Source organism: Myiozetetes cayanensis, unplaced genomic scaffold (assembly GCF_022539395.1).
Source record: "Myiozetetes cayanensis isolate MyiCay16 unplaced genomic scaffold, myiCay2020 scf9, whole genome shotgun sequence".
Taxonomy (NCBI): Eukaryota; Metazoa; Chordata; class Aves; order Passeriformes; family Tyrannidae; genus Myiozetetes; species Myiozetetes cayanensis.
The window spans coordinates 26,124,044-26,138,590 of record NW_026088185.1 but is presented as its reverse complement, the minus strand read 5'-3'; the positions used below and the strand labels follow the sequence as shown (position 1 = coordinate 26,138,590).

The 14,547-nt window shown below is 40.2% G+C and overlaps 1 protein-coding gene across 2 annotated transcripts in view; it reads right to left on the bottom strand.

Annotated features, from left to right (window-relative positions):
- PTPN4 (protein tyrosine phosphatase non-receptor type 4) overlaps positions 1–13,953 on the bottom strand; it is a 111,111-nt gene extending 97,158 nt beyond the window's left edge. For both annotated transcript variants that reach the window (XM_050339554.1, XM_050339555.1), the window contains exon 1: positions 13,816–13,953. In XM_050339554.1, the coding sequence (XP_050195511.1) occupies positions 13,816–13,828 (13 nt within the window). In that variant the 5' untranslated portion in view covers positions 13,829–13,953. The remainder of the gene's footprint in view (positions 1–13,815) is intronic.
- Between the last annotated feature and the right edge of the window lie 594 nt (positions 13,954–14,547).

The window sequence follows — 14,547 nt, the reverse complement described above, 5'->3', positions numbered from 1 at the left end:
CTAGAACTTTTTTTATAACCTCTGCTGGTTTCAGCACAAACATCCTGAAGCAAGAGGCCATTATTTCAGTTTGTTGTCATAAGCTCAGTAAATCAAGATATTTACACGTAAAATACCGTTAAAACTGAATTTCTAGTACTGATACTAAAATAGTAAATGTTTCTCATCAGTAGAAATCCAATTTATGTAATTCCTTTTTAAAACTAAGGCCTTTCAAAGCTGTCACAGAATGTTCTTTCCTTCTAGTTGTATTCTCCCACAAAAAATAGAGTCTGGACAAAAACTGCGCAAGAGAAACTGTCTTAAAAGACTGATGTATTTCCTAGAAAACAGCTTTATAAACGCATTTTTAAAAACATACTCTATGTTCTATAGTCACTAATGCATTTGATTCTACTCCTTGACAAGCTTGCCAATAAAAATTTAAAAATTCTGCACTGAAACTTTTCTTCCAACATATTTACAGTCACCCCTAATTTGTGCCGTGGGTAGAAGTTCAGACACACTACCCTCAATTCTCTTCTGCTACCCAGGTCAGCAATTAAGATCATTAGCCAAGGTAGACCAGGTGCAGAATCTGTTTGACACATTCTGCTCTTACAGGGAACCACAGATAACTATCAGGTGGATTGTCCTGTGCCTTGTAGTGGGAGCTGCTACTTACACTAATGTCAGCATTTCCAAATTCCTTTCCTACTTATGAATTCATGATTCCTAAAAGCAAAGAAGTGTTCTCTATGCCTTAAAAACTTGATTTTCTATTATTAAATTGTATCCATTCCTTTAATACTCAAATCTATGAGTTTATCTTATTTTCCTTACAGGACACTCTAGTCCGCTGATTACTGAAAAATTTTCTGAACTCTTTGTTGTCTACAGCTTTTAATAAGAAGAGACATAATTCCTGCACCAAGATTATTAATAAATGTACTGAGACAGGATTAACTACAAGACTGATTTTTGAAGAGCGCAACTAATAATCCTTTTAGAGTGTAGGTGTTTGCAGTGTTCTCCTTGGTCAGCTTCTGATACAACTTATGCTTTCTCTACTGATCTCAGTAGTTTTCAAAACCTCTCACGGATACTGTATCCAGTCATTTACAGAAAGTTACATAAGATCTACTTCATTCCCATAATGCATTCTTAGATGTAGGAAAAACCCACATTCTTCAAATGCCAATAGTGTCTTCAGAACATAAGAATAACGTTTATTCTTAAAAATTAAGTAGGAAACCATTTCCTGAAAACATACGCTTCTTTTATAAGCTTGGACAATTTCTACACTCTATCAAGCAGCACAATCCACTGCAAAAATACAGAAATTGAATACAATGAAATTCAATTGGTTATACACCAATCCTGCTGAAGAGGATCTTCGAAGGTAAGTGGGAAGGAAAGAGAATATTTTTAGTAGGTCATAAGATACAAACATAAACCAACTATGTCATGCTGTTGTAGAGAGGGAATTCCTCAAATGAGGGTGCTTAGTCAGGCGCTGCAGCCCACGGGACAGATGAAGGTCCTCTCTCATGATGCTCAGTATTACAAAACCTCAAGCAGATTCTGTTTGTAAGCTTCCAAAACCAGATGCAGGCCAAATCAGAACAGCTGAGTGACTGCTCCCAGGATCAAGCAATACCAAAATGAAACACCTGAAGAAGCACAATAATGATAACCCAGAAATAATTCAGATTATTTCACCCAGGACTGCAAAAACTGAATGTATTACAGTTTGCAAGCACTTTGAAACACAATTTTTATCCATATATTAGATTCGGTTTTATGAAATGGCATGGACACACACTGCCTTGGCAGAAGAAAGCACTTCTAGAAAAGAATTGATGAGTACAAACACAGTAAAGTGGTCAGGGAAGGATTTAGCCCAAATTTAGGACTATATTCTTGTCTCTGAGGTGAATTTCTAACAACCTGTTCTACAAACAGGGTACATATATACTGCAAAACAATGTTATAAAAAGGATTAGATGACAGGGTGGAGCTATGAAACACAGTGTGCTGGATCAAGCAATAACATCTTTGTTGCTCCACACCAATAACATATTTAATACCTCCATGTTTCAGGTTTTCTGGCACCTACTTGCAAGAGCTGGAAAGACTGTTTCTCTCCCAGTCTTCCCCATCTCCTATCTGTCTGGGGGTCTTCCCTCCTCTGTTTCTCCTTTCTCCATTCAAAACAAATTACAAATGTTTTTCTCCTTTCTGCTGATACATTTGGGGTTGGCTACACAAGAGCAGGAGTTCAAGACAGGATAGATAATACACACAACAGTTTCAAAAAAAACATGAAGTGTCTAGTTTGTCTTCCTAATGGTCATAAGCTGTGCATCATAAAGAAGCAAAAGACACACAAACCTGAAAATACAGAGGAATGCTTGCTTGCAGACAAATTTTAAATCCTTTTTACCATTCAGAAGATCCAAGTCTTCCTACAAAACCATTTTAAGATGTCCCTTATTATTATTTCTTCCACTCTGGCTTATAAACGTGTTAAATTCCAAGCACCCACAAGAACAGGGGAAGGGCAGGAGTGTGTTTCAGGAAGAAAAACGTGTTTAATAAACTTCAAACATTAGGTTTACAAATTGTGCCAGCAACGTTCCATTATCTTGTTTCGGTAAATGTTGAACAGCCTGGGAAATTAAAAGAAACTTCATGTTGCAGTGACAAAATTAAGATAGGTTTTGGTGTACCTATCAGTCAGCTGAAATGCAGATATTAACATGCTAACTTTGTGGATGCTTGAATGACATAAGTGTCAAGATGAAAGCAGCTGACTCAAATGCAATCTGAATTAGACAGAAGTGGAAAAGGAAATGGGGAAGAACTTTGAGGAACCAGCAGAATTCAGACTTCATTTTCTTAACCTTTTTTTTTTTTTAAAGATAACACCACAACAGCACTCAAATCCTAAACGTATATAATTTCAAGTGACAACACTGAACACCAATGGCTCTGCAGTCATGACACTGTGTTACTAGTTTTGCTCCTCATCATGCTCTATCTTGCCTCTCTTTCCCCTATCCTATTAAAATGCTTCTTCTCAAGGTGCAATATAAGTTTTATCTGAATAGTCTTTCTAATCCAACTGTTATGACAGGGAAGGACTAGAGGCAGGCCATGCTCCCCTCTCTCTCCACCTGGCTGAAATATTTCTCAAGTGCCAAAACATACACAGACAAAAAGCACCTGCTTATGCAGCAAGGTAGGTGAGGAAGGACTGTGGGTCTCCATTTCAAGATAACGGGACAGCACCAGGAATTTCACAAGATGAAATTCCACAAAGAAGTGTCTAACACCACTTCATCCTCCTCACACAGAACTAGACTGGCTGGAAGGTTACTGTCACCTAAAAATGCCCTGCTGGTAGCTTGACTTGTTTTTTTGAAATCTCAGCAACAGTGAAAAGTAAAACTTGAATGCAGAAAAATCCATTAATCTGAGCACCCTCTTGACAACCAGAAAAAACCTCCCTTTCCTTTTGGATGGGCTCTCCACCCAAGGTGACAACACTGCTCTGTCACCTGACAGAAACTGCCTGCAAGGGTTGTCCAAAAGCCACAGCACTCAAGTGGTTCACTGGCAAGGCCGTGAGCGTGACTGAACACAGAGTGCTGTATTTCATATCACATCATCATTGGGCTACTTCAAAAAAAAGCAGCAGCAATTTTCTAAAGCTTCTAGAGTGCTCAAACCACCTCCTTGGAGATCATCTCACTTTCTACAACCCATCTAAAAGCTTCAAGATGAAAAGGAAGATGAAAAGGACTGTTCCAGATGACATGGCCTGAGCTGTAATGTGAGCACTAAAGGCAGGAATTACTTCCAAGACAACCCTGCACCATGGCAGGTTGGTTACTTCTGTGGGTGTTAGTGTCAGGAAACTGAACGTTTCAGAGCAGAGGATATGCTTTACACTGTATGAGTTGACCAGACAAAAATTAACCCAACAACTCCATTCTTTAAAGATTTTTTTTGTATTTTCATCACCATACAGGAATAAGAGACTATGCTTAACATTTGGTTGACCTCTAAGGAGAAATCCACTAGTGAATATTTCACTGAGAACCTTTGCACAGAGCTGAACATGCAAATTATCTCTGAATAGAGCTTCAGAGAAAAGATAAAAATTACACTGTTTTGGAATGCTGAATGTAAATACATCATTTTCAAATGAAACTGTCAAACATCTTGTTGTGGTGGTAAAAACCAAATCACTATGCAAAATGATAATACAAGAAAAGTCAATTGTATGTTTCTAATAATAAATGCTCTTGTGGCTTTTGAAGTCACAAAAAAACTCTTTGCTGAATTGAAGCATTGATTTCTGTAGTTATTTATGTGCAGTTCCTATTAGAATTCTATTGAATTCCTTGAATGGTGAATGGAAGTGCTTTTGAAAACACACACAAAAACTGTTAAACAAGCGACAAAATAAATGGAAAGTGTCGTGTTGCCAAAAAAAAGTTTCAAGAAGTCAACAGAACATTTCAACATTTTTTTGAAGTGCAAGCATGTATGACATGGTTTGACAGAAATTAAGTGCAATACCAAAACAATATACAAAATACATTTTCCCATCACTCCTGAAGAGGAAACATAAACATTGGTATTTGCTTCTCAAACATTATTTCAAAAAATCTTGCAATACTCTTCAAACATGTTCTATAGTAAAACATGGGTTTATTGCTACAGAATTTTAAAATCTATCACTCCATCTTTTTGTCCACGATACACCCAATATGATCATATTTTATGTGTACAGATATATCTCACATGCACAGTATATGTTAATTATATTATGCTATGAAAATAAGGTTATCTATACATTGCCAGAAAGTTTCACTGGGCATTTTTCTGAGTAGTAACAGTAAACATTAAAGTATGGAAAGCAGATTTTTATGATGTGGCTTTCTGTTTACAGCAGAAAAGTAACATTAATACGTTTACCTTCAGAACTACTGTATCAGTCTATTCAGACTATCTTTATTTTATCTGAGACCACATCTGTTTTCTCATGGAAAGTAATGAACACTTCTAAAACAAAAAAATCTTATCATAGAGTGCTCTTATCTTTAATGACTTAAGTAGTACCTTATTTTGAAGCAACTTAAAATTATTAGAATAGCACTACTTGATACATATAAGGATTAATTTTTTCTCTCTTTTTTTTCCTTTTCCTAATTACTTGTGGTACACCAATTCTGATGAACTATGGTAACTACTTCAGTTTTGGAAAATCCAATGCCAATCTGCAGTTATACATCATCTTTCTCACTAACACAACTACTTGATTTGCTATCACACACTGCCCTCACATGAGGGACAGAACTCTGGTCATATAACACATTCTAGTGTATTGTACACAAGTGGTAGAGCACACACAGTTATTTGGTACACCGAAACACAAAATATATTCAGAATGAATATGAAAGACTTCAGTGGAAAATGCCTTTTGTAGGCACCAGAGTAACTATGACCATTTCCCAGAGCAGTCAGAATTAATCTGTTTGTCTGGAAGACAAAGGGAAAAAAATTACTGTAAAGAGGTGGACTGGAAAATGCTTACACCAATGTAACTTAGAAATAGAAACCAGAGATTTGACAAAGTAGCTTTATTGGCAACATAAGTTCTATTCAAGGGTAGCTGAATGTTAGCTGAAGTTTCAGATGTTAATCAGGTTACTCTTTCAAGCTATTCTCTCACATACATTTCATTAGTATAATTTCTACAAAGCACTTCTGTTTCTGTTTTCTCAGGACTATGTGCTTTCAATGCCAAAGAAGTTATTATCTGCATCATCCTTATTCAGAGAAGGATGCTTTTTATGAAAATCCTTCTGCAGAAAGCATCTAGCATTAATGAGCTCACATATAGCTTTCCTGTAAAATGAGGGAGAACATATGTAAGGGGAGGGGGGGCAGCAGCAGGATCATTAAAAGGAGGCAATGCCTCTGCTAGTAACTACAACCGAGTCTTTTAATTGCTTACTTCAGTTTTATTAAATAGCTTACAGCTATCTAGAGAATTTCTAATCTTTCATTTAATTAATCTCAAGAATGAAGTTCTCCTGCAGGAATTTCCTCTTGGAGAACTTTATGTCAGATGTTCATTTTCAATCTATTTTCTAGGCCTCTACTGAGGAATTCTAAGTGTAACTGTGTAGATACATAACCTTAGTGGTTACTCATGCCTTATTTTCTTACTGTATGTCTCACAGCCTTTTAAGTGGCATATTTTTGAAAGCAGAGATAATTTAATTAATATCTTTATTAAGTCTGTTATTCAATTCTATAAAAATTACTTAATTACTGCAAAGTTTGAAAATAATCCAGTTTCTGCAAGCACAGGGACTGTGGAAAGTCCCATCTTTACAAAAAGAACCCAGAGAGCATCCACTGCATTCCATGCCTCCCTAGACACACACCCACACCCAGTCACTTCCCCCAGTAGATCTGAGAACTGTAGAACAAAGGACTCAAATCTATCTTATCTAGGAGATAAGGGAAGAGACAGTATCACCAATGCCTTAAGTCTCTAAAGCAACAGCAAACATAGTCAGTGAAGATGCCCAAAAACTGTAGGTAGATCAAACCACACAGAAAAATAAAGTAAAAAAAAAGTTTTCTCCAAAACAACAATTATTTCTTTAGTCTGAAATATGAATATCTGAAGGTTTAAAAAATCCCAGCCACTTCCAAGCTAAGAGGTTTACAAATTTGACATATATGTCAATACATGATAAAATGAAAAGAGAAGCAAAATTTTAATTAGTGAAGGGTTCAAAAAAGTTTAAAAAGGTTAAAAACTTTTACCACCATTAATGTTCTGTCCCTCCTCGCCTGCTTACACATACAGCAAACTTGAGAAGAGATGACAGAGCACAAACAGAAGCAAGGGTATTAGCCCTATACTGAAACATCTAAATCAGTAATCTGGTTTAAGCTCAGAGGAAACAAGTAAGACAAAACAACAATCAAGTGATTTGGAGGTAAGACCCCATAACACAGCCTTCTGCTCTATTTGTTCCATTGCAATGCCACTTCTGTATTTCAGTTTCCCCCTCCTGTGGCTGTGTGCACCACAGTCATTTCAGCAGAAGCTTCCCATGAGGTCATGAGATTTGTTGACATTAAACAAAAATCATATTCACCTTTCCTTTTATTATGTTTATCAAAACCCTATAAATTTTATAATCACTGCAGGGCAGCTGTCCTTTTCTCTTTCCCCCCTTCTCCATCCAGACTTAGACAAAGATGATACATCCCCTCAGTTTTAGAGGCAGACACATTTCAACCTTTCAAAACCCTTTTTCACAGACATTACATGTGGAAAGGTCTTTCCAAAGATTAAAGCAGTCAGCTCCATGGGAAGCAGGTGCATTTGGATGAGCTAACAGGATGCAGTATCTTCTTACAGAGTCAACACACACGCCTAAAACATAGTAAGTGGGAAATTACTTGCAGATTAGGATTCCCAAGACTCACCCATAGCCTCATTTGCACTCAAGTACTAAAAACAGACTGCGGCATCAATCCTAACAACAGCCTGCCTCCCAAAAAAAGGCAAGAGTCTCTTCCAAGGGAAGTCTTAATAGCAGCTCACAGTTTGGAGGTTACAGGCCATAGATTTAAAACTCAAATGCCAAGTTCTATAAAATTTTATTTTTAGTAAGTCAAACTAATTGATACACATCCCTTCTCCTAAATTACAGCTTTTCTAAACAGGGGCACTCTATAAACTCAGTAAAACATTTTAAGAACAGTACTGAGCCTCTGTGCACTTTAGAGACACAACACAAAGCTGGGATATGCAGTGCACATACACAATCCGTATGGGAAAAAACAACTTACAATGCAACACATCGCTGGTCATCAGCACTGGTCATCTTTAACCCCATTCACACATCAAAAGACAAAAATATGTCTCACTTTTTCAGATGACACGAAAAGCTTGTTGCAAGTATCAAGACAGACAAATACAAAGTGACATATGTTAATTTTAACTCTCTCCAAAGCCAATTTTTCATGGGAAGACTGTAGGTTTTTTCCCTGAAAACATCTCTGAATTCACTAACAAGGTTAGCAGAAACAAAACAAACCCACAGTTTTACTATGTGATTTTCCTTCTAAATTATTTTGTCATCTTTTTAAGCAAAAGCATTGAATCATAGCCGTAAAATCCAGAAAGCATCTTATTCTTTCCCAAGAGAAATGCATCCCATTTTGGATTATTCTTTTGTTCAAATCAGTTATGGTAAGAGCTTAATTACAATTAACATGTTTTGCAACTTACAGCTATTTGAAATGGTTTAAGAAAATATATGGGAAAGTATATTTTAGCCATGAAGAAATTATCTATTCATCCAGACAAAACTGTGCTAACTTGGAGTTTCACAGAGAGCATTAACAGTAATAACTGTTCTTCCACTGACACGTGTCTTTTCTACCTGCGCTGACTGACCAGGTGATAATTTCTCTACCTGAAGGACAGAGGAATCAACAACATTTCTAGTTCTATTCAAGGCTGAACCAACAACGAAGCTACTTCAGCACTGCCACTCTGCTGGCACATGAGAGGGAGCACAAGCTCTGGGACATCACACTTGAATCTCTTCTTTTAAAAATCCAGCTTTGCAGTGTATCAAATCGACTTGCTTGACTCTTGCAAATACCACCTTCCTCTGAGAAAACACAGGAATCTCGCTTGTTAACCTTCCTCCAGGACCAAGTATGACACCACATCTCAGAGACAAAGGAGCCACAGCAGGCTCTTTCGCAGCTGCTGCTCTGGTTTACATGGAGAGTGATCTGCTGCAGATAGAGTTTCAATTTCTGGTTTTAAATCTGACTGATGCCATAAAAAAAATAAAATTATAAGACTTACCTGGGAATAGTTTTCTCACCTAAGAAAACATGTTTTATGTAACTTGCATTGCAATCAATAGACTCTTAAGTTTCAGAGTAGTATTGATATAATTTGTTTCTCATTTCTGTCTTTTGCAACAAACAGAAAACACTGTTTGGAAGTTTGGTTGGTGTTTTGGATTTGTTTGTTTCTTCTCTGGGATTTTTTTTGTATGTCAGAGAGATGTTGGTACCTAAATGCAATAAACTGACCAAAGGACCCCAGAAGAGCTAAAGCACAGTCAACTGTCTTAAAAGTTAGTATCCTTTTAGAGACAAAATGAGGATCATTTGTTTAACCCAAGCACAGTTAACAGCACAAAACCAAATCAATTTAAATTGTTACTCTTAGCAAACATCGGAAAAGAGCTTACATTTAAATTAGTTTTTCAATTAGTTTATGAAAACTATCAAACAAAATAGTAAAAATACATAGAACTAAGACCTCCAAAGTAGAACATCATCTTAAAAAAAAAAAAATCCCCAGTTTGTACTAGGTTTTCACCATTCAGTTGCAGATATTTAGCTATTTTTAACTTAAAATCTAAAACCCAGGTTAATAGGAGAACTGAATACATCCTCCTTCAATCTAATCTACACCATTCTAATTTAAAAAAAAAAAAAATCCACGTATGAAAATGTTAACCTTTAGCAGCACTACATTTGATTTTCATTTGAAGATTTGGGATTTTGGTCATGCAGAATAATTCAGTCATTACTCTCTAATCTAGTTACCCTGAAGAAAGACAAGAAATAGCCAGAAAGGTGATGTAAGAATGCACATGCCATAGGAAGTGGATTATCAATTTCTTCCTCTTCAACCTTAGGGATGGCCTGACGACTCTCAAGTGGCAATGAAGAGTTCACTTCACTGCCCAATCAGTGAAAGTATTTCCCAGAGCATTCTTCATTACAGACCATAAGTACTCATAATTAAAGGACTGTTTATTTTTAAAAGGATATTGGCCATTTCCCCCTTCAGAGATGGCAGTGTCTCATGAACCACACAAATGGAACTGCAGTTCTCATCCGACAGCCGCCCTAACCATGTTCAAGAAGTAATTGCAGGGTGAGACGAAGCTGCCAAGAGAGGTCTCATTGCATCACCCTACCAAGTCGTTTTTTTAAGGTGCATAAGCTGAGAGAGGAGAAGATGGTTCAATTCTCACCCTTAAAACAGAAATTCACCTAATTGTGCTTGTCTGATCTACCAGAGAAACTGAGTGACTACCAGCTGTAAAGTCTGTGACATGCACCAGCACACTGTGTGGACAGCCAGCCCACTTCAGGATGCTCTGACACCATATTCCTGCAACTTATATCTGGACATCTAACTCTGTTACGTCAACACATCGATAAAACTTCTGTGAACACATTAACTGCTGTAACCTTATCCTGCAAGTGACAAAGAGCAACAGTTTTCTAATGATTCTGAAATTCTCCAAAATAAGGATGGAGATTTTAAATATGTACCTGCATCTAAAATTCATGGTATACCAGAGAAAGCTTACCAACATTTTAGAAATTAAAGGTTTTCAAAAGCCTACAGAAAATTATTTTTGTGCTTCTTCAGTGGATTTCAAATCCTGAAGGAAAACCAGCCTCTGTTCCCAAACATGCATATATGAACAGCTGGCTCAGACAGCAAAGACCTGCTGTTGTATTACCAGGCCACTGTTGAGCTCTTCGGGTTTTGTCTCCTGCTCAGGCCATTCTCCCCTCCCTTTTCTTTTCCACCTTCATAGTTCCTTCTCTCCATCACAAACAATTCCATATTATACACAGACACAAGACAGTTTTACAGTTGTTTAGGTTGGAGTACAATAAAACCCATGAGAATTTTGTCTGGCCAATTTATGAAAAGTGACAGCACCAGAGTGAAAGTGTGGTATTTAAAAAAACAAAACAAAAAAAAGCAGTCAACCATCTGCTGAAAGATTCTCTTGTTTGACCATTTTTATAACTGGTGAGAATGGAAGTGAGGTGACACAGAAACAGGATGTGAAGGCATGGGATTCATGTGATCTTGTACTGAATTTAAACCCAGACAGGAGGGGGGGAAGGAACAGGGGACAAGGCAGAATGGTAGGATGAAGACCCAAGGAGACAGACCACAGAAATGAGCTACTCATCAATTTAAAAAAATAATCTACCAGTGACTTCAACAACAAAAAACCATGCACATGCCTACTATTCATTTTAATTAAAGTTCTGATCAGCTGAAAAGTTAAAACCGAATATTTAATCCACCATTAATTTTCAGAAGACATTTACTCAACCTATTTACTACATCCAATGTCTAAACTGTCAAAAGCAAGCTTTGTTTCCTGAGTACAAGTGAGCTTAAGGGTGAACCACCCTGAGTATCCTCCCCTCCAGTATATTCAAACTTGAAACTTCCACTCAGTCCTCAAGAACACAGTTAGTGTTCATTCCACTTTCTATATGTGAGCATAAATCAATGCACAAAACTCCCGTGTGCATTCAACCAAATATTTATAAAATAACACACTATAAATAATAACCCAAGTGAAATGCAAACCCCGAGTGATGATCAGGACCTTTCAGCAGCACTGTCACAATGTAAAGCAATTGTTTTAAACCCCCCTTTATCCCAAAGTAATTATGTCACACACTACTGTATTACGCTGCTACTCTGGGCACCAACCCTGGAGCTCTTTGCACGCTCAGAAGCCTCTGTGACACACAAACACAACCAAACACACACAGCAAATGCCCATGATAAACATCGGCCCGGTGCCTACAGAGCCAGAATGAATATCTGAGCTCCAGTTACTGCAGCCAGTTTTGTGTAGGTGGATCCCTCTGCCCAAACACGGGTCACTGCAGGATCTGAGCCAAAATGATACACCCTGGACATTAACTTACCATATATTCCAAATATGCTAATGGTAAATAGTACTACATGAACTCTGCTCATTAATAGAGAGCTCATGCACTCCACAGAGCCAGTAGCATTACATCCAAGATTACAGGATTTTGGTTTTATTTATGTTCTACAAACATAGCTGCTAATAATAAATTAATTTTAGTCACAGAAAAACAGTATAGGCTGAACTTTCCTGCTACTACAGTGTAAGTATCCAACCCTGAAAGTATTTTTAGCAAGTGTGTTCAATCAATACTGCTGTGTACAACTTAAATTAGACATTAGCAGGACAACAGAATTGTAAAGCATGACAACAAACAATACATTTCATGGAAAATTTTGATGAAAAAGAAGTAACCATCAAACCAAACTCTAAGTAGGTATACCTGATTCCAAACAAACTTAACTGCAAACATAAGGAAAACATACCAAAAGGTAAAATATTTATATATTTCTGCTTGCAAGGAAAATGTATTTGTATTTCACTGTTTAATCTGACTTTAAAAAACTACAGCTAAACCCATACATAATCTAAAAATACACAGACACTGGAATGACGACAAAATTATACCAAAAAAATAAGACCAACAGTTACATTTCTGAGTTTATAAAGCATAAACTTGCCTGGGAAACATACTGACACACGTGCAGGTTTTTGTAAGCTTATCACCCAGAATCATATTTTATCAACATGGTGCAAGCCAGAGTCATGCCAATATGTAAAAACAACTTTTTAGGTCAGTGAAGCAAGAAATCCATTGTCAAGAAAATGGCATCCATAACATTACAATATTGAATATATTATGTTTAGGCACTGAACTGGAAAACTTTCCTACAATATACATACCTAATAAAAAAAAAATGGTTTTACCAATTCCAACTCAACTCATTCCTGTGTTCCTGCAACGCACACTCCCAATGTGAAGAGCTCATAAACGCCTGCATACATGTGAACATGCCGCTGGCTCCCAACATTACAGGGCAGTTATTTGCCAAAACAAGCAGGCAAACGTGCACTCACAAAACCCCCTTACCATTCAACACAGAGTTTAGCTCAGGGCAAGAGAAATGCCCCGTGGGTGAGCAAAGCATGTGCACACTGCAGTCTAACAATTACTCTTCAGCTGAGATCCATTAGCACTTCTGTAATACACAAATCACGTAAATATTTTCTGTCTCACAGTTAAAAAAATTGTTCAGCTTGGCCACACTGACGTCCTGGAAGGGTGTAAGTGGCAGCACAAAGTTCATTCACGTGTACGTTACATCTGAGCGATGTATATTCTTTGGATAGACCAGAGGTGGGAACATTTCATGTACACTAGCAGCTACCTATCTAGTTTTAGCAACTAGCTCTTGGAGGTTTTTGAAAGGAAAAAGACGTTATTCCTCTCCCAGCCGGTGCTGCAATAGCATGCACGAGTTAACCCATCACCAGGTACACCGAAAGCCTCTGTCGCATATAGACACAGCGATTATACAAGCCTTCTGCTCGAGGGAGACACTAAAAATGTACCAGAGGAATGCAACGACAGCGCTCAAACCTATTTTCCCTGCCCATAACCAGGGCAACGCGCACATGTGCCTGGAAAGCACAGGATCGCAAAGTTTTATATTAAACACACTAAAATAAAAACCCGTTTCATGCGCTGGGCAGAGTTCGCCGCATTCGAGAGACCCTGACCTGCCCCCGCAGCTCGATCCCCCCGAGGCTGTTTATGAGCCCCCACCCCACCCCCCCGAGCACCACACAACCCCCACCACCCCTTCGCCAGAGGGGAGCCGGGGCTCCTGGTCTTTTCGGAAGGGGAAACCGAAGGGAACAGCACCCACACACACACACACTCCCCCCTCCACCGAGAGGGCTCCCGGCAGAGCCGCTCTCCGCCCGCGGCGACCTGAGCGCGAAGTTGCGGGGCGGGGGAGCGGCGAGGAAGGGGAGTACTAAGCACAAGGGACGCGGTTCGCGGCACCCCCCACTCCCCGCGCGGAGCCGTTACCTTCATGTACCATCCAGGTCCTGCTTCCCGATGGAGCGGCGCGCGCGGAGGGAAGAGGCGCGGGGGCTGCGCGCTCGCGCCGCTGCCGCCCCGCGCGACCCCCCCCACCCGCCGCGGGCGCGCGCGCACGGGCACGCGCGCCGCAGACGCTCGGGCACGCGCAGCTCCCGCACTTCCCCGCCCCCCGGGAGCGGAGGCGTCGCTCGCCGCCCCTCTCAGTTCTCCCGCAGCGCTCGCCGGAGCCGCAGCCGCGGGAGCAGCGACAGCAGCCGTCTCGCGCCCCGCCGCAGCGGCGAGCGCCGCATCGTACTGCGGCGGCCGGGACGAAGGAGCGGGAGCGGGGGGGAAAGAAGAGCTGCGGGAGAAAGGAACGGGGGAGCCTCGGGGGGAAGGCGGCAGACACCCCCCCCCCCCCGCCTCCGGCCTCTCCTTCCCCCCTCTGCTCGCAGCGACCGTCCGGGGGGGCCGCGCTGGCCGAGGCTCTCCCTCACGGGGCGCTGCGGCGCCGCCTTACACGAACCGGCGGTCGCCCTGCGCGCAGCCCCGGCCGGCAAGCAGAGGGGACCGGGGGGAGGAGGAGGGGCGGCGGGGCGCTGCGGAGGCGCCTTCTCTGCCGGCGAGCGAGTGAGCGAACGAGCGGCGGCGGGGGAGGAGGGGGGAGGACCCGCAGCCTCCTCCCCTCATCGCCCGCCCCCCTGCCCGCCTCACGCGGGCAGCATAGCAACCAACATG